This window comes from Saccopteryx bilineata, chromosome 2 (assembly GCF_036850765.1).
Source record: "Saccopteryx bilineata isolate mSacBil1 chromosome 2, mSacBil1_pri_phased_curated, whole genome shotgun sequence".
In the NCBI taxonomy this organism is placed as follows: domain Eukaryota; kingdom Metazoa; phylum Chordata; class Mammalia; order Chiroptera; family Emballonuridae; genus Saccopteryx; species Saccopteryx bilineata.
This window is the reverse complement of record NC_089491.1, coordinates 162090441-162114825: the sequence shown is the minus strand read 5'-3', so window position 1 is coordinate 162114825 and position 24385 is coordinate 162090441. Positions and strand designations below refer to the sequence as shown.

At 45.5% G+C, this 24385-nt stretch overlaps 1 protein-coding gene across 3 annotated transcripts; it reads left to right on the top strand.

Annotated features, from left to right (window-relative positions):
• The first annotated feature begins 4609 nt into the window (after window positions 1-4609).
• GJA3 (gap junction protein alpha 3) lies at window positions 4610-23950 on the top strand. Of its 3 annotated transcripts, none has more exons than XM_066254845.1 (2): window positions 4610-4622; window positions 21632-23950. In XM_066254845.1, the coding sequence occupies exon 2, from the start codon at window positions 21649-21651 to the stop codon at window positions 22987-22989; it is 1341 nt and encodes a 446-aa protein (XP_066110942.1). In that variant the 5' UTR covers window positions 4610-4622; window positions 21632-21648; the 3' UTR covers window positions 22990-23950. The 3 variants fall into 3 exon arrangements, with proteins under 3 accessions (XP_066110942.1, XP_066110941.1, XP_066110940.1); XM_066254844.1 differs by lacking the exon at window positions 4610-4622 and adding an exon at window positions 6888-6995; XM_066254843.1 differs by lacking the exon at window positions 4610-4622 and adding an exon at window positions 6903-7002.
• The last annotated feature ends 435 nt before the right edge of the window (window positions 23951-24385 follow it).

The window sequence follows — 24385 nt, the reverse complement described above, 5'->3', positions numbered from 1 at the left end:
TGCAGTGCTGTTTCATTGCAGTTTTAACATTAAACTTTTACTAAATGCATAAATGAAAATGATATAACTCTGAAATGGAGTGTTATGTAGCTATCAACAAAGTGTTGTTAAAGAAGACAATATTGGGGACCCACTTATGATATGTAAAATATATGAAAAACATATAAAGTGTGTATCTAGTACATAGTACACTTTTTATTTTAATATATACATGTTAATAAAGAGGACTAGAAGAAATTCACCAAGATGTTAACACTTGATTCTGGAGGAAGAATTAGTCTCTTTTTCTTTATACTTTTACATAATGTTGAGATGTTCTACAATTAGCAAATATCAATTTTAAAAGCAGAAGAAAAAGCATATTTTCAAGAATAGTCTCTGCCTGAGAAAATAAACTCTATGTTCAAAAATATGCTATACTGCTCTGTACCCCTGCCAGCCTGGGACCTCCATTCACTAGTGACGGGCCTCAGGGGCCTGGTCCGGCTTCGGGAGGATGAGAAGGATAAGGAAAGAAAGGCGCTTTCAGGTCCTGTGGAGGCTATCCAGCAGCAGCAGAAGTCACCACCAATGCCAGGGTCACAACAGAACAAGCAGGTGGAACTCTGGCCACAGGACCTATTGAGGGAGGAAGGTGCCCCAAGTCCTGGGGAAAGGCAGAGCCAGCAGGCCCAGGGAGATGCCAGCCGCTCAGGAAACCCAGCTTCCAGATACGCCTTGTCTCCTGCTCTGTCCTCAGCTAGCCCCTCCCTCTCTCCCATTTTTGGAGCAAAATCTTCCCTGGCTTCCTCCCTTTGTTGGATGAAGGAGAGGAAGTTCTGAAAACATGTATTTTACATGGCCTCTGTGTTTTGTAACATTCTGGTGAAATACAGAGCCAGCTTTAAGCATGTGCTACCAAAATGTGATCGGAATTTCGTTCTGGGGAGACGGTGCTAGTGGCATTGCGGAGAGTGGATTGAGAAAGTGTGATAGACAGGGAGAAGAGCACCACAGATGAGACACTAAGTAAATGTAGTGACTTTGAGAATAGCTGTGAATGAGGTTAAGGAGGCTTCTTGGATTTTCCACACAATGTCACAAGCAAAGAAGAATTTGACTTTATTTCTCCAGACAATAAAAGACTCTTCTACTTTTATTTGCAGTTTTTGGAATGAAAATATAGGTACCTTCACTGTAAAGACTGTAAGACCAGGTGGGAGAGTGCTTCTGTGCGGTGCACCCCTGGGACTAGCAAGGTGAGTAAAGTGTGTGGGACAAGGGGGGGGGGCAGGCGCAGATGCGAAGGAGGAAGACTGTGTCTCCAAATGGAGCAGGAATGAACGCTGTCTCATTCATCTTGGCATCTTCCACTCCAGGCACATAATAGACAGATGCTCAGTTAATGAATTGAGCTGATTGGACAGTCCCCATGACCTCCCAAGGCTGCTGACCCACATCCTGGTTCTGTTGGGTCTGGTAGTTCTGTTGGACCAAATGTCACATTGTTAGATGAACTCCAGTTCTTGTGTCCATTGGGACTTTCTGTAATCATTTTTTGGTTGGTGTATTTTGAACAGGTTTGGGCATTAGTGCTAGGGAATTTCCCGTCTGTCCACAAGGGGGGGCAGTGGAGAAGGAATTCACTGTACAAATGAGTCTGTGAGAGACTTCAGGCAGACTAAGGAGGTTGCCCCCCTTACTTTGATTAGTTGTCAGCATGTTTGGATTGGGAAGACTTCACAGTCTGCATTTCCAGGTTTTCCTGAACTGATTAATCAGACTGTGGACACTATAGGCTTTCATTTCAGTAAGAGAACAGCAGGCTGGGATAAGAGTTTTCTCTCTTCTCTGGGAACGTGCCCTTCATTTTGTAAGTCTATATATCTAGTCTGTTAACACCTATGAGCATTTGAGTTCCAGCCCCCTCTGCTTTTCAGGCTGAGACTGTAGAGGGAGAGGCGTGGTAAGACCTGAATGAACACACGACTTTTCACACTAGCTGCTTACTAGACCTGAGCTAAATAGATTTTTTAAACTAAGCTAAAAGAACTTTCCTTCTCTTGCCAGAATAAAAACAGTGGATTGGATTCAAACACTCCAAGACACTAGGACACAAAGAACAAGACATAGAACTTGTCCTCCAGACACGTATACTGATAGGAGTGACTCAGACACAGGTGCTCTGGTGATAATGACGTGGCACAGAAATAGCACAGGAGGGGATGACTGACCTTGTCAGGGGGCTGTCCAAGCAGGATTTGAAAGGATAAATAGGAGTTCACATAGTAAGGCAGGGAGAAAGTGTGTGCAGGAAATGCACGAAGCCTAGAAACCTCGTGAATTGGTGATTAAGCAGCGGTTCTCAACCTGTGGGTCGCGACCCCGACGGGGGTCGAACAACCAAAACGCAGGGGTTGCCTAAAGCCATCGGAAATCCACAGGTTGAGAACCGCTGGTGATTAACTATAAAAAATGGACATTGGTAACTACAAGTAATTTGACGTTCACATGGGGAAACAATGGTGGGGGGGAAGCAGGGGCTAGTGGACCAGGGCCAACCGAGAAAGTCTAGGGTTCACCGCACAATGAGTAAAATTTTAATAGCTCCTTCCCACTAAAGACTTTAACTATGGTACTTCATGTGCCTTATTGAGTAGGTGACAGAATTATAAGAAAGGTACAGCAGACATCGATTTTACAGGTAAGGAAAATGAGGTTCAAAGAGGAGGAAAAAGTGAGCACTAGAGGAGCTGAAGTCCTCAGGGTAGAGGTTGGGACAAAGCAAGGTACAGGGGAAGGGAACGGGCTACTTAAGTTAAAAAGTGGGAGCTTTGAGTACATACAAACTTGGATTTGAAAAAGACAAATTCCTCTTTAGGTTTATTTCAAACAACTCTGTTGCAAATACCCTAAGAGTTTTCACCTTTATCAGGTAGAAGCAATTTGCTTTCAGGTAAGCCTATAGAACACTTTCTATAGTGTTTCCATTCTTAACATGAAGCTTTTGTAGCATAATTTATAGGATCGGATATTTGTGTAGGGGTGTTAGATTTTCTGTGTGTTTCAATTTTTGTATTATTTTGGGGGAAAAGCAAATTCTAGGGCTTTTTTGGAAAGGAGAAAGATTTAGTCTTAAGTTGCCTTATGTGGCATGTTTATGTGCGGGGGTTGTGTATTTTCCTCAAATACCATGTGTATGGATGTCATAACTTAGTAGGTAACCTTTATTAAGCTTTTGCTATGTGCCAAACTTTGGGCTAAGTGCTTTATATGCATTGTCTGCTCTGGAGTTATTGATATTTTTACTGCATTTTTAATACTAAGAATTTTATCTTTTTTTTTAAGTAAGAAGAGGGTAGATAGTAAGACAGACTTCAGCATGTGCCCTGACCGGGATCCATCTAGCAGCCTTTGTCCGGAGCCAATGTTCAAATCAACAGAGCTATCCTCAGCACCTGAGGCTGACATTCAAACAAACCACTTGAGAGGGGAAAAAAGAGAGAAGGGTAGAGGGTGAAGAAGAGAAGCACATGGTAGCTTTTCCTGTGTGCTCTGCCTGGGGATCAAACACGGGATGTCTGCACACTGGGCTGACACTCTATCCACTAAGCCAACTGGCCATGGCCTAAATGTACATTTTCAAGTACATTCATGTTATTGTGCAGAACTTTTTCATTTTCCCAAACTGAAACTCTGTATCCATTAAACAGTAACTCCCTACCCTCTCCCCAGCTCTGGCACCCACCATATACTTTCTGTCTTTATAAATCTGACTGCTCTGAGTGCCTTACATAAATAGAACCATACAGTATTGATCATTTTGTGACTGACTTATTTCACTGAGCATAATGTCCTCAAGGCTTATCTGTGCTGAAGCACATGACATGATTTCCTAACTTCTTAAGAATAAATAATGTCCTATTGTACATATAGGTACATTTTGTTTATCCATTCATCTGTGGATGGTCATGGCTTGTTTTCACCTTTTGATTACTGTGAACAATACTGCAAGTGAACATGGGTGTGCAAATATCTGTTCCAGTTGAAATCTCTTTTGCAAAGATCAAAGCAAATGGGAAAAGTCATGCTTTCTTCAGTTATTATAATTCAAAATTGGCCTCAACCTATATTTTTGGCTTGGAAAAATAGATATCACAATAAAGGGACTGAAAAATTTGAATGAACTATGTTAGGTGATTTTCCCCTAACAATATAAGAGAAGTAAAGCCAAATAACACTGAATCTTTAAAGATTTTCTGTGTTATGAGGTGATGATTTAAAATAGGTTTTAAAATAAGTGATCACCCCAACCCCACAGATGTATCATGACTAAGAAATCATCGGGCTGTGGCCTTTACAGGTCTAGATGGTGAGATGCCAAAATCCAGAACAGAGTGCTTACAGAAACCTGAAGAAAAACCGACCTGAGAACCTTGTGACAAGCCACTCACTGTCACCTTGAGCTCATAGCAGTTTGCTAATACTGCTCATTGTAGTAGTGTACGTTTACATGTGTTTTTGTTTTTTATTTTCATGGTCACCCTAACAAAGCAACAATGGCTAGAGAGCTACAAATTGGAAATACAACCTCCAGAGCAATGGAGCCAGGAGGTGTGACGGAGGAGGATGTGCCTGTGCAGGTACAGGAGGGTCTTAAGGAGGGTGGTGCTGGCTGGGCCCTGCCATCCTAAGGGGGCCCCAGGTGCCTGGAAAGAGGCAGTGGCCTGCAGGGAGCCTTGCTGACAGCAGGGGGCAGCAACCAGCATCTTCCCTGCATTGTAGATTCTAGTCTGGGCCTTGGATCTGAGAAACTGGTCACTCAGTCCTATGACCAAGTAGAATAGAACCCTTGATGGATTATTCTGCTTCTCAAAGAAATAGAAGAAGCCAAACTAACCACTTATGTCTGGTCTTTTCCTGGCAAAAGCCTGCCATCTTTTTTTTTTTTTTTAATAATTTTTATTTATTTATTTATTTTTACAGAGACAGATCGAGAGTCAGAGAAAGGGATAGACAGGAATGCAGAGAGATGAGAAGCATCAATCATCAGTTTTTCGTTGCAACACCTTAGTTGTTCATTGATTGCTTTCTCATATGTGCCTTGACCAAGGGGCCAAAGCAGACTGAGTAACCCCTTGCTCAAGCCAGCGACCTTGGGTTCAAGCTGGTGAACTTTGCTCAAACCAGATGAGCCCACGCTCAAGCTGGCAACCTCAGGGTCTCGAACCTGGGTCCTCCATGTCCCAGTCTGACGCTCTATCCACTGCGCCACTGCCTGGTCAGGCTCCTGCCATCTTTCATGGTTTATTTTTTTTTGTATCTGATGACCCTTGGGAGAAACGATTTCAATGGCATAGAAAAGATTGGACAGAAATGCTCTAGGATGTGAGTGCTGACACTTTGGAACAGGACTGATAAATGGGACTTCCACTTTTGACTTTATATTCTCCTATATTAACTTTTCAATACAAATCATTTTAACTATATTTATTTAACAAAAAGTTTAAAATAATATCAATAGTCTATTTGCATTTATTACCCCAAAAATACCAATAATAGTTGTAAGGAAACTATAAGTATTACAAACTTTAGTTCTTTTGTGATGAAAAATATAAATAAGTAGAAATTACTCTTGTGCCTCTCAGAGAGAAAAAAAGAATATATGAAAACCTTCTCAAGTAATATTTCTCAAGAAAAAAAATGGTCTACAAAACTACCACTTACAACATACACACACACACACACACACACACACACACACACACACCCTCCGAGTTCCACAAGGGAAAGAGATTCCTGATATGCCTGTGGACACTGTTTTCTTTTCCTTGGGACACCAGGACAGGTAAACACTCCAGGGCAGGCAGACTGCTAATCAGACAGATTCAGCCCTGATGAAGGCAGCCCAGAGAGGTTGCTCCATAGGGATTTGGAAACAACCAGAGACTCCAGTTTTGCCCCATTCCTGGAATAAAGCCACCACTCGGTAAAGGGAGCTGAGCTCATTTTCAGCTTTTAGAATGGCCAGCGAAGTTCGGTCCCCTAATACCTATGAAAGACCTCTGAGGACCAGGCCCGAGTGAGACTCCAGGAGTGACTCATTGTGGAGGGGCCTGAACCCACCAGACCAGCTGGCACAGTTGCAGCCAGTCCTTCCTTGCTCTGGGCCTGTGTCGCCGGTTCCCTGTCAAGTGCGGGAATGTCAACTCTGAGAAGGCAAGAAGGCAGGCGTTAAACTTCCACCCGGACGGAGGCCAGCAGTTTAGGCCGCGCTCCTGCACGGTCACCAGGACCAGTGGCAACTAGTGACAGCAGGAAACCTCCTTGTCCCCTCAGCAAGTCACATGGGCCAAGTTCTTAAAAAGCATAGAGGCCCCTGAGACCGTGGCCCTGGTGAGTGTGCTTGAGGGGAACCAGGCTGGCTGCGCTCTTTAAAGTCCCGGGGCTGTGTCCCCAGCGCCCCGCACGAGCATGCTGACCACTCCCGCAGGGTCTTGCCTCCCCTCGGCTGTCAGGGGACAGCAGCCCTGCCCCGCTGCCACGTGAGAAGGCGGTAGGGATGGGTGAGGTGGGTAGGGTTGGAGATTGGAGCTAGTCCCGAACCGGGCGGGGCGAGGGGCGAGTAATGCTGGCGGAGAAGTGGGAGCAAGTAGAAATGCAGTGGGGGTGCGGGAGTGGGTTGAGTGTCAGGGTGCGGAATTCGGGGCAAGGGATGCGTACAAGGGGAGAGGGAGGCGGGGAGCGGTGGTTGCCGCGTCTGGCCCATATTGGGGCCCACGGTTCGGTGGCGCCGCCTGGCGTGAACTAGGGTGGAGACTTGACGCTTGGGGACTAGGGCGGGGCGCAGAGCAGCTGCGGCGGGGGCCGGGGAAAGGGGCTCGGGGGCCGCGGGAATGCGCGCCGGGACAGGGAGGCCGGGCCCTGGCGCGAGGCGCACGGGTGGAGCCGCAGCGAGCTAGTAGAGGTCCAGGGCGGCCGAGCGCTGCTCGGCGGAGCGCCGGCCAGCACAGGCGGTAAGAGGTAATCGTGGGCCGTGGCTGGACCGGGGACCAGACCCTAGCGGCTGATTGGAACCGGCCTCTGGGAGTTCTGCAGGGCACCCGGGGAAGTTGTGGGCGCAGCAGGGCTGGAGAGCGGGGCTCGGGACTTCCTGAGGTCCCTTTGGGATAACTGAGGTCCCTGTGCTGCTGGAGGTCCCTGCAGAGCCGGGTTCTCAGATGAGTAAAGGGTTCCTAGGGGTGGCCGGAGGCTGAGGGGAAATGCTTTCCGGAGGGTGTCTCCCCGGGCAGTCAGGAAGCACGACTTGGACTTTTTAAACCCCGGAGGGTCAGGGGACACAGGCCCGCGGGGAGGGAAGGACACCCTAGGCTAGTCTATAACGCCAGGCTCTCTGCACAGCTCTTGGTTTTGTTACTACTAATGTTGCCTCCTACATCCCTTTATGGAAAGTTTTAAAGGTAACCCTTTAGCAAGCGTGCAGGACGTGATTCTTGACCTGTATGCTGGTTACTTTGCGTTCAAGTACAAGAGTGGGAAACTTACCTGACTTGACAGTGATCCCTTCTTCTTTTTTTTTTTTTTTAAAGATTTTATTTATTCATTTTATAGGGGAGAGAGAGAGAGAAGGGCAGGGGGAGGAGCAGAAAGCATCAACTCCCATATGTGCCTTGACCAGGCAAGCCCAGGGTTTCGAACCGGCAACCCCAGCGTTCCAGGTTGACACTCTATCCACTGCGCCACCACAGGTCAGGCTGATCCCTTCTTTTAGGGGCTGTTCTGACCGTAAGTGGCAGGGACACGCAGTACTTGCTTTGCTGTCCGCACTCCGGCGGACAGGACTCATCCTAGAATGTGGAGCTCCTGGGTATGAATTTTTGTGACCTAGACTTTAGTGACAAGTGGAGTTAGCGGTTTTTATTTTATCAAGTTGTCGGCGAAACATGCCGTTTAAAAGTGGTTAAATGCAAACAGCTGAGACGTAAATTATGCATTGGTCTCTGGGACCCAAGAATGATGACAACACGATGTGTGTGTCACTTCACTGGCAGTCCATCCGTGTGCCATGAGGAGTATTGCAAAACAATGAAAGGATCAGAGAGGAAGAGAGAGAGGCATTGCTTTCCCTCAGGTCAGTGTGTTCAGGTCAACATCAGCTAATTTGTCCCATATTGTATGGGCGCAGCAGTTCAGTTCATGTTGAGATGAGCATCTAATAGGGGAGCACATGTGTTCCTGGGAAGTAATCCAGAGGCTATACTGTTATAACAACCAGACAGTGCTGTGTAGGGTAGCCAGCAAAGGTTAGCTGGCTCAAAGCTGGTGTGTGGGGGGGGTGGGGGTGGGGGGGGAGGCATGTGCACGATCGGGATCCACCCGGCATGTCCACCAGGGGGCGGTGCTCGGCCCATCTGGGCCATTGCTCTGTTGCAACCAGAGCCCTTCTAGCACCTGAGGTGGAAGCCATGGAGCCATCCTCAGCGCCATAGGCCAACTTTGCTCCCATGGAGTCTTGGCTGCGGGAGGAGAAAGAGAGATAGAGGGAGGGAGGGAGGATGGATGGATAGATGGATGGATGGATGGATGGATGGATGGATGGATAGGGGAAAGGTGGAGAAGCAGATGAGCGCTACTCCTGTGTGCCCTGGCTGGGGATCGAACCCTGGACTTCCACACACTGGGCAAACGCTCTACCGCTGAGCCAACCAGCCAGGGCTTCAAAGCTATCTTAACAGCATTTAAGAAAATTATGTTTTGCTAATGAGAAAGTAAATTTTGACCCAGTTTCCTTGAATGTTACTTATATTTTAAGTGGTATTCATTTTCTTTTTAAAATAATTTTTCTAGTCTTCAATTACAGTTGATATACAATATTATGTTAGTTTCTGGTGTGCAATCCAGTTACTGTGTTAGACATTTATGTAACTAACGAAGTGATCATCCCAATAAATCTAATTACTCATCTCACACCATGTATAGTTATTTTCTTAATGAAAATAACTTGTACACTATACATATGAAATTTAAAATTACTTCTCTGTATTTATCACAGCCATTTTATAAAACTTCATTCACACAAAGAATTTAACCAATAAGTCTTTAGGATGTTACTATTACTTGAAATGCAACTAACAGATGAAATAGGACATACATTTTTTAGGATTTTATTTCAGTATTGCACATAAGTACATTAGTAAACACATAGCTTGTGTAATGTACTAAAATATGTCATTTAAATTTTTTAATTTTATTGATTTTAGAGAGAGAGAGGAAGGGAGAGAGAAAGAAACATTAACTTGTTGTTCCACCTACCTATGCCTTCACCGGTTGATTCTTGTATGTGCCCTGACTGGGGATAGAACCCTTGTTGTATCAGGACAACGCTCTAAACAACTGAGCTACCCGGCCAGAGCAGTATTATCAGAACATTCTAAACAGTGAAAAGGCCTCTGAGAAACATTTGACCCTGTAACGAAACCCTGGGTCTGACCAGATTATTGTAAAGTCTCCTTCACCGCTTCCCCCTCTACTGAATCGTGGCCATTACCAACATTGTGCAGCACTTGTCATATTATTTTGATTTTGATCAGTTTTTTACAAATATCTGCCTCTCCCCTAGATTGTGAACGAACCTCCTGAGGGTAAGCACCATATCCTAATTATTTTAGTATTGACAGTGCCACAGACATAGGTGTTTGATTAATGTTTCCCCAATTAAAGAGGGAAAGATATCCAATATATGTGACTGTATACAGCACACATGTGTCTCTAAAAGCTATGTTTTTGCAATTTCAGTAAAATAGTGAATTTAAATTTAATCTTAATTTTTATTCTTCCAGTGGTGGTAAATTCTTCATCATGATTACTAGGTTAGTACTCTACTGCTTGCTTTGTAAAACCTCTGCATCTTCAAAGGTATAACTTGGCAGTGGTTAATGTCAACAGTTTCTTCGCTCTTATATTTTCTTTAATTTGAAGAATTAGTGGTTTCCTTTAAATTGCTGTTAACTAATGATGCTGAATGTAAAAATCACTTAATGTTTTTCATTCAGTTTACTTGATTATTTCCATAAATTATTGCTCATTAATTCATGAGACTTAATTGGCTATAAGCTATAAAATGAATCTTTTATCATAGAATATAGAAGAGATTTCTGGTTATATACTAATAGAAATAGAGTTGAATAAGAAAAGTTAAATTATATGTATACTGTAGAAAGTGCTATTTCTGAAAACATTTTGAAAGATGTGATTTGTGTCAGGAATATAAATAGAGGACTAAAATACCATAATTATAAGGCTGAAAGGTTTCGTTTGCTAAGCAAAAGTAAAGATAATGTCTGAACTGTTGTTAGCATATCACTAATATTTAACAATTTTAAACACTCTGGACTGGAAGAAAAGTCAAAAGCTTAAAATGTAGTCTAACTAATGTTTCCAAACATATTTTAAAGTGTGGTAGAGAAAGATAACTCAAAAGACAACGCTGTCATCTGACCAGTCGGCCTGATGTATAATTCCAGGCAGATGCGTGGAAGGAGAAGCTATGCTGGACCAGCTTCAGAACTGCGAGTTCAGAACCTTAGAAAATCAGCACACCCTCTCTGGGCTCCATTTCCCAATCTGTAAAATGAGGAGGACAAACTAGACCACTTCTAAGATTCTTCTAGTTCTAACCTGTTATGATTCCATATTTCTTCCATAGTTAAAGAGTAAGATTCCTAAAGGATGTACTTTGGATTTATATAGAGAAATTACCTTCTAATTGACCATGCTGTGTTTATAGAGTCAGTGCATTGTGTGCTCTTTAGACTGATTTATCTTGTGTTGCCAATATGATAAGATTCTATGCAGTGCAGTGGTATGCCAAAGTAACCCTATAATTTTATTATAATTATAATAAATAATGCCTCAGAAATCCTTTAGAAAGTGATGTACTGCCTGACCAGGCGGTGGAACAGTGGATAGAGCGTCGGACTGGGATGCAGAGGACCCAGGTTCGAGACCCCAAGGTCGCCAGCTTGAGCGCAGGCTCATCTGGTTTGAGCAAAAGCCCACCAGCTTGAACCCAATGTCGCTGGCTCCAGCAAGGGGTTACTTGGTCTGCTGAAGGCCCGCAGTCAAGGCATATATGAGAAAGCAATCAATGAACAACTAAGGTGTTGCAATGCACAATGAAAAACTAATGATCGATGCTTCTCATCTCTCTCCATTCCTGTCTGTCTGTCCTTGTCTATCTCTCTCTCTGACTCACTCTCTGTCTCTGTAAAAAATTAAAAAATTTAAAAAAAATAAATAGAAAAGAAAGTGATGTACTATTAAATTCATTTTCAATTTAAAAGTAGTGACTTTTTAAAATTATTCACTTATTAAAACTTTGAAGATTAATGTGTGTGTTCAAATGAACACATCAGTGAAATGTCTAAAGAAAATGTTTAAATAAATGAAAAAGTCTAGTGGTGTTTGTAAATCTTCAGAGAAGTCACTTAAAAACCTTATTAATTTAATGATGGACAGGATATGGACAGAGTAATGGAGCAGGAAAGATGTGTGAATGGTTGGAAAGGCAGCCAGTGTGGCATAAATAGCCTTGGAAGACAGTCACATGTCCAGTTACATTCCAGACTATCTACAGTTTCCTGCCAGTTGAACTGAAACTGGGTTGGCTGTTAATTTTTTCTCTGAATGTTAAAACACTAACTGTGGAAAGGATAATTTAATATGAATTTCTGGAAGGAATGATTACTTCAAGTATTTCAAGAAGAAATAGTGTGAATACAAAGTTATGTGTATTTTTATTTTTATTCAGTGAGAGGAGAGGAGGCAGAGAGACAGAATCCCAGGTGTGCTCTGACCGGGATCCACCTGGCAAGCCCACTAGGGGGTGATGCTCTGCCCAGCTGGGACCATGCTTTCCACCAGCTCTTCTTAGTTCCTGAGGGTGAAGCCATGGAGCCATGCTCAGTGGCCAGGGCCAACCTGTTCCAATCGAACCATGGCTGCAGGAGGAGAAGTGAGAGAGAGAAGCAAGAGGAGGAGGGATGGAGAAGCAGATTGATGCTTCTCCTGTGTCCTGACTGGGAATCAAACCCAGGACATCCACACGCTGGGCCAATGCTCTACCACTGAGCCAACCCACCAGGGATGTTATATGTATTTTTAATTTTGCCATTCTTGAGCATAAAACATAGAAGACATTTGTTTTCAACTAACACAGTTGTTTAAATTGTTTCCAACTTAAAATTAGCTCTCACTAAGCTTTTAAGTCACAGAAGGTTAAAGAGAATGATGAGTTCTTTCCTTTGACTAAAGATGAAAAGTGTTAATCATGTTTACCGTAGGCAAATACAGATTTAAGAGAGTATAACTTTTCAGGTGTTCATAAGTGATACAAATTCCTATAGGAAACAGAAAACATAAGGATAATAATAATAATACGTAAGTGGCAGGCACTATTATAAGTACATTCATACATTCTTATTTAATAAATAAAATAAGTAGATTAAAAATAGAATTTAGCCTGACCAGTGGTGGCGCAGTTGGTTGAGCATTGGCCCAGGATGCTGAGAGCCCTGGGTTGAAACCCCAAGGTCTCTGGTGGTCTTGAGCACAAGCATGCTAGCTTGAGCATGGGGTCACTGGCTTCAGTACAGGATAATTGACTTGATCTCAAGGTCACTGGCTTGAGCCCAAAGGTCACTGACTTGAAGTCCAAGATCATTGGCTTGAGCCCAAGATCGCTGACTTGAGCAAGGGGTCACCATCTTGGCTTGAGTCCCTGGTCAAGGCACACCTGAGAAGCAATCGGTAAACAACTAAAGTGCTGCAACTACAAGTTGATGCTTCTCATCTCTCTCTACCCCCTCTCTCCCTTCCTGTGTCTCTTAAAAAAAGGAATTTAAAAACCATTTTATGTTTCTTCATATTTATTCTTTGACAATAAAACTATATAATCCCAGAAGTGCTTTAGAATCATTAATAAAGAACTTGAAAAATTCATGCTTTATCATTTCTGGATGAAAGTGTTGTTTCCTACCAGATGTTAGATTATTGAGAAGTTAAGTAAATAGGACCCATCTCTTTTTCCATTTAAAATTAGGGAAGAAAAGCCCTGGAAATACACAGATATACACTAAGATAGAGGGTACCTTTAAATTATATATCTGTATTTTATAATAATACTAGAATATTTTTAAATCTATATTTATTTAAAAGACCCACAAGAATTTTTGTAGATTTATTTATATACTATAAATATACATATGTGATAAGGCATTGAAAAAAATAACAAAATAAATCCTATTTCATTTTAAGCATATCAAAGCTGGTTCTAACAAAGACTTATATTTTAGAAACCTAAAATAAATAATATTTGGAACCAAACATAAAATAAAGAATATCTGGCCTGAGGCAGTGGATAGAGCATCAGACTGGGACGTAGAAGACCCAGGTTTGAAACCCCGAGGTTGCCAGCTTGAGCCCAAAGGTCGCTGGCTTGAAGCCCAAGGTCACTGGCTTGAGCAAGGGGTCACTCACTCTGCTGCAGACCCCCCCATCAAGGCACATATGAGAAAGCAATCAATGAACAACTAAGGAACCGCATCAAAGAATTAATTCTCCACATCTCCCTATCTGTCCCTCTCTCTGTCTCTCTCTCTCAGTCTCTGTCACAAACACAAAAAAAAGAGTAGGTGGAACCAAACAAAGGAACTCAGTTATAAATACCACCTAGTTTCAATCACAATAAAATACCATGAATAATTTTATAACAATAAATTTGAAACGGGTAAAATAAAACTTTTTTAAAAGTTTGACTTCAGAAATAATCAACTAAATTTGACTAAATTGACTTATGAAATAACAAACTTTCATTTGTTGGTTAACAGTTAATGAAATTCAATTTGTAATCAAGTCTTCCTCCAAACCCCCTCCAAAAATTATCTTAATCCCTAAACTCTTTTACAGGAGATTCTGATAAAAGTTTATTTAGGAAATGTATCATTTTTCAGAATAAAATAACTTTCACAGTAAAATCCAGAAACAGTACAAAAAAAAAGTGGTCCACATTGTGCTAGAATTCCTGGCCAGAACTAGAGGACAAGAAAAAGAAATAAGAATTTGAGTTAGGAGAAGAAGACACAAACCTGTCCTTAGTAGCAGATGACATGATGTGTGTCTTCCACAGAAATCCAAAGGACTGTGCTAACCATGAGGGTTCCTGACAAGAGTAAGAGCTTCCTCACAGGTTGCTGAATATCAGACTAATATTTAAAGATAAGTTCCTAAGTACCAGTGACAAGTGATCCGGAATTTTAATGCAAAAACAATTTAGAATAAAAAATTAGAAAAATGATTAAGTATCTAGGAATAAATCTAAGGAAAGAAAGGTGTGTGAGACCTGCAGGGCAGTGTCCTAGAGCACCAGTGAAGGTCAAACAAACTCTTCATTAAGAAATGTGGTGCTTACTAGTGGGAAAATCTATTGTAAAGAAGTCAATGTGGTTCTTCTATCAACTGAGCACAATTTCAATCCAAACCATGTCTCAGATTTTTGTGGAACTTGACCAGCTATACCTAAATTTCACATGGAAGAAATAAAAGGATAAAACCTTTTGCAGCCTGACCAGGCAGTGGCGCAGTGGATAGAGCGTCGGGCTGGGATGCGGAGGACCTAGGTTCAAGACTCCGAGGTCGCCAGCTTGAGCGCAGGCTCATCTGGTTTGAGCAAAGCTCACCAGCTTGGACCCAAGGTCGCTGGCTCGAGCAAGGGGTTACTTGGTCTGCTGAAGGCCCACGGTCAAGGTACATATGAGAAAGTAATCAATGAACAACTAAGGTGTCGCAACGAAAAACTGATGATTGATGCTTCTCATTTCTCTCCATTTGTTTCTGTCTATCCCTCTTTCTGACTCTGTCTCTGTAAAAAACAAAAGAAAACAAAAAAAAACCTTTTGCAATAACTTTGAACAACACAGTGGGAGACATGAGCGACCCAGAGTCACGTAAATCTAGAATCGTGGCCGTTGGGTGTCCCGCTGGTGGTGTGATTGTCATGGGGAACCTTCAGTCCTTTTCTTCAGGAGATGGAAAACAAATGTCACATGTCATTTAATCTGCAAGTTCAAAGGTTCTGCTTTTTCCTTTCATGCTCTTCTATGGGAGTGAGTGAAGTTTTCTACATTGCCTTAACTCTGGACCAGCTTCTAACGGCCTGATTTCCATGTCGCTCTTTGGTCTTGGTAATTCAAAGCTACATGTTGGAGTCAATTCCAAAAGTAGAAGAGGGGAAAGGGTCTTTTGTTATTTTGACAAGTTTATTTTGAATTCTGTTTCCTTTTTCAAGAGTCAGAACAGAATTATGAAAAAGGTGTGAAAATGACATAACACCATGGGCTAGGTCTCCTGGCATTAGCAAATTTCTGTCTTAAGGGTGACCACTTGAATCAGGCAGGTAAGGGCTGAAAGAAGCTATTGGAACTTTTTCACTGGCTGAAAATTCTAGATATACCTTTTCATTGTAATGTATTTGTGCCAAGTTCAACCTACTATGTCCTTGAAGATTTGCACCAAATCAGGAATGGTGAAAAATCGCATTTGGGCTGCCCATGAGCCATACCCAACCCTAGCAGACACTTGATGAACATGGAACTCTCTCTGGCTAAGCCTACCTGTGACCCTCAAAATCCTATTCAATGTGTTCCAGGTAATTACAAACATTGACACAAAATTGACTTGCCCAGCCCTAGTCCACATTATATGATGTCTAATTTGTAAGTCAAGTAACAATGACTTTAGTTTCAATATATTGTTACAAAAGGGAATCCAGTATAATACAAATCCCACCTTTGCTGTTAAGCCATTCCCGAGTCTTTACTAAAACTGGCCTTTTCTAGGGACAGCTTAATTGCAGGCCCATCCTTCTGTACTCAGCCTCCAGGCATGGGAGGACCAGTGCTTGTTCTTCGGCCATCTTTTCTTCTCCTGTCCCTCAAATGCCCACAGTCCAATGGCAGGGTCAGATGATGTTTATCTCCTGTGTCCACACTCTCATGTCTACTAGACATTTCCAACGTAACATTTTCAAGCTGAACTCATGATTTCTGTGCCCCAAACCTGTATGTCCTCTGGTATCTTCATATTGGTAAATTATCTTTCTCCGGGGACAAAACCCCTGGCATCCTGTTAAGCTCCTCTCAGCCCCATCCTGGAACTCCACTCATCAGCACTTGGTACTGTTCCCACCTTCATAATGCAGACGCAGCCTCTTCTCAACACCGTCTCTGTGTCCACCGCCACCTTTCTGGCCACAGCACAGAGTCCTCACAGGACCTGCTTTTACCAGTGCCCAAGCCCTCCCGCATTCTCACCACAGCCAACCAGAGTGGTCCTCTAAGATGTAAGCTGCTTAGTACACTCTTCTGTTCAAAACCCTCCTGTCCTTTCCCAGCACACTTAAAGCAGAAGCCTAAGTTGGCACTGTCTCCTGTGATCTGTCTGCCTCCCCACCCACCTCTCTGACCTGCTTGGCCACCCGTCTCCTCCTGGCTGGCTCTGCTCCAGCCACCCCATCCTTGCCTCCCTGAACCTGTCTGGTCTGTGCCTTTCTAAGAACCTGGTTCTGTGGGGGGCTCAGCTTGTCACTCAGGTATCACCCTTTCAGGAGACTCACAACCCTCTCTGACCCTTATTGTCCTCCATGCTCCTCCCCAGATTTCTGTCTCTCCATGACACACAGCATCTGGCATCTCTTGTGTTGGAATGTCTTTCCTACTCAAGTAATGCTGCTCCAGCTGTGGTTCTATTCTGTTTGGCACCAGTGCCTTGCACATAGTAGGCCTCTCTCAGTCACTACTACATGCTGCATCCTACACAAATGCAGTGTGTGGGGAAAGGAACACAGAGGGAGCCCCATCCCTTTCTTCTCTTCCCTATTCCCTTGTTATCAAACTTACCTTTCTTCTCAAGGCTCAAGTCCTGCCCTTGCATGAGAACATGGCCTCCCTTTTGAACTCACTAATTAAGTCACATCAACACTGTGAAGAGCTTTTGTCCCACTCCTCTCCTTTCACCCTCCTTCCTTTCACTCATTCTGGTTGCTGGGTGAGCAGCCAGACCCTCCACCCTCCTCATCCCTCAGGACCCCATCCCACCATGTCAAACACCCACAGCCTTCTCTATCTTGAAAATGCTTCCATTGGGCCTGTGTGCTAATTTTACCCATTCATGTCTCTCCTTCAAGCTCTAGATTCATTGTGTAAGTGTTGTCTCTACTACTCCCCTTATATAGTGCTTCCAAACCCCTTGCCTAGGCTTTCGGGGGTTTTGTTTTGTTTTGGTTTGGTATTTTTGTATTTTTCCAAAGTGAGATGGGGGGGGACTCCCACATGCACCCAACTGGGATCCACCCAGCATGTCCACCAGGGGGTGATGCCCTGCCCATCTGGGGCATTGCTCCGTTGCAACCAGAGCCATTCTAGTGCCTGAGGCAGAGGCCAAGGAGCTGTCCCTAGCACCCGGGCCAGCTTTGCTTCAATGGAGCCTTGGCTGCAGGAGGGGAAAAGAGAAATAGAGAGAAAGAAGAGGGGGAGGTTGGAGAAGCAGATGGGTGCTTTTCCTGTGTGCCCTGACTGGGAATTGAACCCAGGACTTCCACACACTGGGCCGACGCTCAACCGCTGAGCCGACTGGCCAAGGCGCCCTTGCCCAGGCTTTTGATTTTGTCCCTATCCTTCTGCTAAGTGGTCACTTGAAGACCATCTGTGGCCTCCTTATTGTGAGATCACAGGGCCTCTTCTTCATGTCCATCCTTCAAGGTTCTGAAAAACATTGACACTGTTAGTCACTTTCTGCAAAGTCACCCATCAGTCTCCTCAATTCTGGGATACCCCAGTTCTGAGCCTTGCTCTCAAGGGGATATGCCTTCTGAGACCTGAAGGGCATCCCACAGGGAGTCAGGCTTTCAGGGTCCTGGGCCACCTTTCTCTGCTGGCCCCGCAGTGTCCAGTCTTTACAACCACTTTCCGCTCATAGTTACAATTTTCAGAAGACTAAAGGGAAAACAATAATGAAAATGAAATATAAAAGGGTAAAGCAAGTTTTCAGAGCACACAAGTTCTAAGAATCTAATAAAACCTAAAGACTGTGGACTCTCTGGCAGAATCCATCCGGCACACACTGAGCGTGTCCCTTCCCCCGCACTACCCAGGGAGGCTCTCTGGTCTCCCACTCTGCTCAGTCTCAGGCCCTCACCCACCCTATCAGATCACGTGTCCTTCACGAAGTACCCACCCCATACCAGCCACCTTTACAGGCACCCAGGGCAATGAGCCAGCACCGTTTCCTCTTCACCTCCTGTGCTGCATTTCCCACAATGTCCGCCTCTAAGCACTGCTTTTTGCACTGTGGTCCTCACCGGGCGAGGAGGAGCCACCCTGTAGACCCCCTTCCCAGCTGCTTCTCACCCGGTCTCCAGCTTCCCGCTGACACTCACTCAGATCTCCCGCCACTGCTTTCCATGCACACAGTCGCCACACCGAAGTCTTACTCTCGTCCTCCAGTCTCAGGTCGGCAGCCCTCCCCATGTCCTTCTCTCTAAACCCCCCATAACTTTCCTGCTCACCAGGCGCAGGCACATAAGGCTCCTCTTGCACTTGCACCTCTCTCATTCCTGGCTCTGGACAGACACTACATTGCATTATTTTTGTTTGCAGAACGTGTCTCCTCTCTGTCCTTCCTCTTTTCCATTTGCTCTTCCTGTCATCCTGCTCGGCCTTCAGCACTCACTCAGAGGTCACCACACCCTGCCAGAGTCCCTGTGACCTATATAGGGGACCCTTCTTTCTTGAACAACCCTTCCACATCTCTCTCCTCTCTTGAACTGGGTTAGTGGCTCTCTAGTCCTTTGGTTCATGTGCACCACCAGCGCTTACTGAATGCCTGCTGTGTGCCAACATGGCCACAGCCTAGCTCCATGCGCACGGCAGCCATTCAATTGCCTGCTTTCTAATGCAACGCCCTGTTCAGTCACACAGTCACAGGTTTTCCCACCACTGTGGGAATGGCACTCTGTTCTTTTTTTCTTTTTTTTTTCTTTTCTTTTTTTACAGGGACAGAGAGAGGGATAGACAGAGGGATAGACAGGGACAGACAGACAGGAACGGAGAGAGATGAGAAGCATCAGTCATCAGTTTTTCATTGCGAGACCTTAGTTCATTGATTGCTTTCTCATATGTGCCTTGACTGCAAGCCTTCAGCAGACTGAGTAACCCCTTGCTCGAGCCAGTGACCTTGGGTCCAAGCTGGTGAGCTTTGCTCAAACCAGGTGAACCCGCGCTCAAGTTGGCAACCTTAGGGTCTCGAACCTGGGTCCTCTGCATCCCAGTCCAATGCTCTATTCACTGTGCCACTGCCTGGTCAGGCGGCGCTCTATTCTTACAATGCTCTCCCTCTGTCCTTCCTGCCCCTAAATCCACATCTCCCAAGCCCAGCTCAAATCCCACCTTTTAATATTAAGAGCCTCCATCAGTGAAACCCCTCTGCCCTTCTAGAGCTCTCTATTCTCCTGAATTTTCCCATCTCCACAGTTAGATCTCAAGATAGACCGTGTTTAAGTTGAAGAGACAGCACCTGCAAGGGCATAAAAATAGAGTTTCAGGAACCACAGGAAGTTTGGTCTGCCCAGCATGCTGAACCAGGTCCTCTGGTGGTGCACACTGGCCATGGCTCTGTCCTGTGCCCCAGAGACAGACGTCCGTGAGCGTGAAGTGAGGGACTAGGGCCAAGGGCAGAGTCAGGAGCCTTGTGACAGTCTGGGGTGGATGGCATCCCTCCAAGCCAGGGGGATGACTGTGGGGTCTCTGTAGGAGTCAGAATTGACAGCTTGGAGGGGAAGCAGGATATATCCTAGAATAATTCCCTGACATCTGATATCTTTCATGGGAGTGAGCAGTTTCATGTTCAGTAATCAAGTTTCTCAATGGAAACGTATTGCCGTCCGAGAACACGCAGCGTAGAGCAGATGGCCGTCACCATAAGGGGCAAGCAGACTCATGGATACATGAAGACCGAGATTTCTCTACAGAGCGCAAATGGCCAAAACAAAGAGTTGGAGGTTTACTCTAAAAGAGGGTTTACATTTGCCTATATCTTTTAGATCACAGGGAGTAAAAATTTGTTTGTTTATTTACCTTCAAACCAATTCCTAAAAATCAATGTTGTTAAGCCTCTTAAGGGTCAACCTGATACAGTGTTTTTTACTCCCCTGGAGAACTGTCTGTGCACCAACCACTTAGCCCACTTTCCTCATTGCACAGACTGGTGGTGAGAATGGCGGGCTGTCTTTCTCCAGTTTGGAGCAGCTGGCCCATGTGAGTAGAGGTGACGTGGAGAGCATCTTGTGGGCTCTGTCCCTGCATCTGAGGGGCACTGTCATCTTCACAAAGGGGGCTACAGCTCTGACTTCCCTCAGTCCGAGAGGCAATCACTGAGTACGGCCATGGTCCCCACCTCATAGATAGAGACATGGGCTCCTGTCGGGGATGTGCAAAGAGAAAAAGTCCAAAGGAAAGTAAAAATGGAGGAGGTACAGGTTAATACGGAAGAAGTTATGAAGGTGGAACGAGTGCAGTGGCCTTTGGGAGCACATTGCTCTGACCTCACATGAGCAGAACAAGTGAGGTTAGGAACTGGTCAGCTGCACAGGAAACCCCAGAGCTCCTGTAGAGACAGAGCCCTGAAGAGCCCAGGGTGGAGTTAGGAGGCCACAAATGGTCCCTGTCCCTGAGGCAAATCACTTCTCTTTTTAGCTCTTGCTTTCTCATCTCTGAAGGGGCTTAAGTAACTAACCTGTGTTTGTCTCATTTATGCCGCACTTGTGTAGGGTAGCATAGCTCAGTACTGTTTTGGTGCTGGAAACCATAGTTTAACTCTGCACAGCACAAAATGGGTGATATGTACAGACACACAGAGACAAGTATATATGTCACATACTTATACATGCACACACATGCATATACACAGATACCAAGATGCACATACACGTGCAAAGACAAACATGGGCATGCACAGGCACACATATCTGCACATGTATACATGCATACATGTACACACAGATTTATGACATGCACACACATGAGAAGTCATTGTGTGTGCATGTTTGTGCACATGTATGCATACTTTGCACATAGGAACACAACATGTACACATATATGCATGTGTAGAAACATACAAATACAGTATACTGCATACACACAAAGACCAGTATGTGCATGCATGTGTACATGTGTGTGTGCATGTACATGCCCATTTACACACATTTAAACAATCATGTGCTCCCACTTGCATAGGCACATACATGTACACACAGGTGTAAACATGTATAGGTGTGGGCATGTGTGTGTACACACATGCATGCATAGGCACATGCTTATACACCCACAAGTGCATGTACATGCACACACAAACATTCACACTCATGAATACAGACAGGGCTGTGGAGAGCAGAACTTTGCAGCACATCCCATGTTGGAAAGTGGAAGATAGCACCCAATGATGCTATATTCCAACCCCAATGCACAATGACACCCGACCCTTTGGGCAGTTGGACTACTGCTTACCTGTCCTGCCTGATATTAACAAGAATGTCCCCTTACAGGTTGGCAGTCTGGAACAATGGGCGACTGGAGCTTCCTTGGTAGACTGTTGGAGAATGCACAGGAGCACTCCACAGTCATTGGCAAGGTCTGGCTGACGGTCCTGTTCATCTTTCGGATACTGGTGCTGGGAACTGCTGCAGAGGAGGTGTGGGGAGACGAGCAGTCAGACTTCACCTGCAACACCCAGCAGCCGGGCTGCGAGAATGTCTGCTACGACAAAGCCTTCCCCATCTCCCACACCCGCTTCTGGGTCCTGCAGATCATCTTCGTGTCCACACCCACCCTTGTCTACCTGGGGCACGTGCTGCATATCGTGCGCATGGAAGAGAAGAAGAAAGAGCGGGAGGAAGAACAGCTGAAGGGAGGCAGCCTGCACCTCAGACCCACTGGGCAGTGTGTGCCCAGTGACCATGGCCAGAAAGACGAGACCCCACTGAGGGATGACCGGGGCAAGATCCGCATCGCCGGGGCCCTGCTCCGGACCTATGTCTTTAACATCATTTTTAAGACACTGTTTGAAGTGGGCTTCATCGCCGGACAGTACTGTCTGTATGGCTTTCAGCTGAAGCCACTCTACCGCTGTGACCGGTGGCCCTGCCCCAACATCGTGGACTGCTTCATCTCCAGGCCCACGGAGAAGACCATCTTCATCATCTTCATGCTGGTCGTGGCCTGCCTGTCCCTCTTACTCAACATGCTGGAGATCTACCACCTGGGCTGGAAGAAGCTAAAACAGGGCATGACCAACCACTATAGCCCAGACTTCCCTGAATGCAGAATGGGGGCCACAAATCCTGGGGGTAGCCCACTGCCCTCCCACCCTGTTCCAGCCATCAGCACTGTGGGGTGCCCTCCTTACTACACTCACTCTCCCTCTTCCCTGGGACAGGCAATGGCCACGGCTTATCCCAAGTCCCCTCTACCAGCAACAGACTTCAACATGGCAGCCCTGTCCCAGACACAGGGGCAGGGTCACGCTGACAAATTGTACGATAGTAGCCATCACCTGCTAATGAGAGAGCAGGACTGGGCCAACCAGGAGCCCGAACAGCAGACTTCTGTGAGGAAGGTCTCCCCACCTGTGTCCACATCTTCCTCCCCTACCCCTCCAGGCAGCCCCCAGCCACCCCCCCAGGAGGGCAGAGCAGGTGGCAAAGAGCCTGTCCTGTTGGAGAATGGGGATGGCTGCATCGCGGGAGAAAGCAGATCGGAAGTGCCCCCCGATGAGGGGCAGCAGGCAGGGAGCACCGCTGTGGAGATGCACAGACCAACTTTGCTCCCCACAGACCCCAGAGGGTCAAGCAAGGCCAGTAAGTCCAGCAGCAGTCGGGCCAGACCCAGTGACTTGGCCATCTAGGGGTGGTCTCCCCAGATAGCTTTATAATGACCTCTTTTCTAGCAACCAAAACCAAAGTGCACTTGACTGAGCAGGTAGAGAGCCCTGAGGGACAGAGCACTGGCGGGGCAGAGATCACCGGAGAGGTCAGGGTTCTGCTCCCGCTGGCACTTGCTGTCCTTCACGCTGGAGGTGGAGTGGGGAGAGGACGATGCTTTCTGTGGGGCTGGGGGCAAAGTGGGGTGTGGGACTGATGGCCTTTAAAGATATTTATGGCACCCCATGAGCCCAGAAACCCACAGGCAGCCTCTGCAAGCGTTTCTGTCTCTGGGGGACTGTTCTGCGGTGATAAAGAGGCAGGTGTCTACAGTTACTTCAGTTTGGGGCCATTGGGTTTTCTATCCTGAGCTCCAGAGCCCCTGGGCAGCCCAGAAGGTCATGCTGCACTTAGCCCTATCTCTGTGTGACACCTGTAACTCAGGGTAGAAGTTCATTTGGAATATTTGCCAAACTACACTAAAAGGGGACTTAGAGCAAGACCATGTAGTGTCGTTTGAGGTTCTGAATTTGCATGTAAAGCCCAGGCTATCCAGCACAGGCTCATGACACGTGACAATGAGCAGCCCCCAGAAGCAGAGATTCGTGGGCGAGGGCACAGGGGCTGGGACGGAAGCAGGTGGAAATGCAGCCGCACTTGAGATCATGTTAACAGCTGAGGAGACAGCAATGAAACTGGTAGGCCGCCTTTGTGCTTTTCAAATATTTTCTGCTTTGAATCGTACAGACAGGCCTGGTTCCCCTTGTTCTCTCTTTCAGGAAAAATGAAAGAAACATAGTACTGTGGTGGTGCTGACTGAGGGAGTGCTCATTTATCCCATTCCCAGTGGTAAAGATTTGAATATTCTTTTGGAGAAATGCTTTGACTTGATGAGCCAGTTAATTCCTGTGAGAACATACCAAATAAAAGCAGGGGAAAACTTAAGTGCCTTTCAAATACTTGAAGTTGTGAAGTTTTTGAATGGGAAAGTAACTGCTGTTGCCAGGAAAGTTATTTATACAGATGAGTGAGTGACTACACCTTTTTAACTGTACCATGAACCTCTTCACGTTTCCTAACCATTCTTTGTGGGCAGCCCATGTGCTTTCTAAAGTGTAAATAAAAGTATCTGGGTTCACTCCCCACGTAAGGGCATGTGTGACTTCGTGAGCGTGCTGGGTTTGTCATCGCGCGGACGGCTGCTGTGACAGGGAAGGCTGCTGTGTGGGTGGGTGTGGCTGGAAGATGACAATTTCCCGCAGCACACTCATGCTGTTCTGTCTCAGTCACTGTCTGTGCGACCCATTGAGCAGGGGTGACGCTGAGCCTGGCCCTCGTCACACTTTCCCTCCAGCAGCCACTGATGGCAGTCAGCCCTTA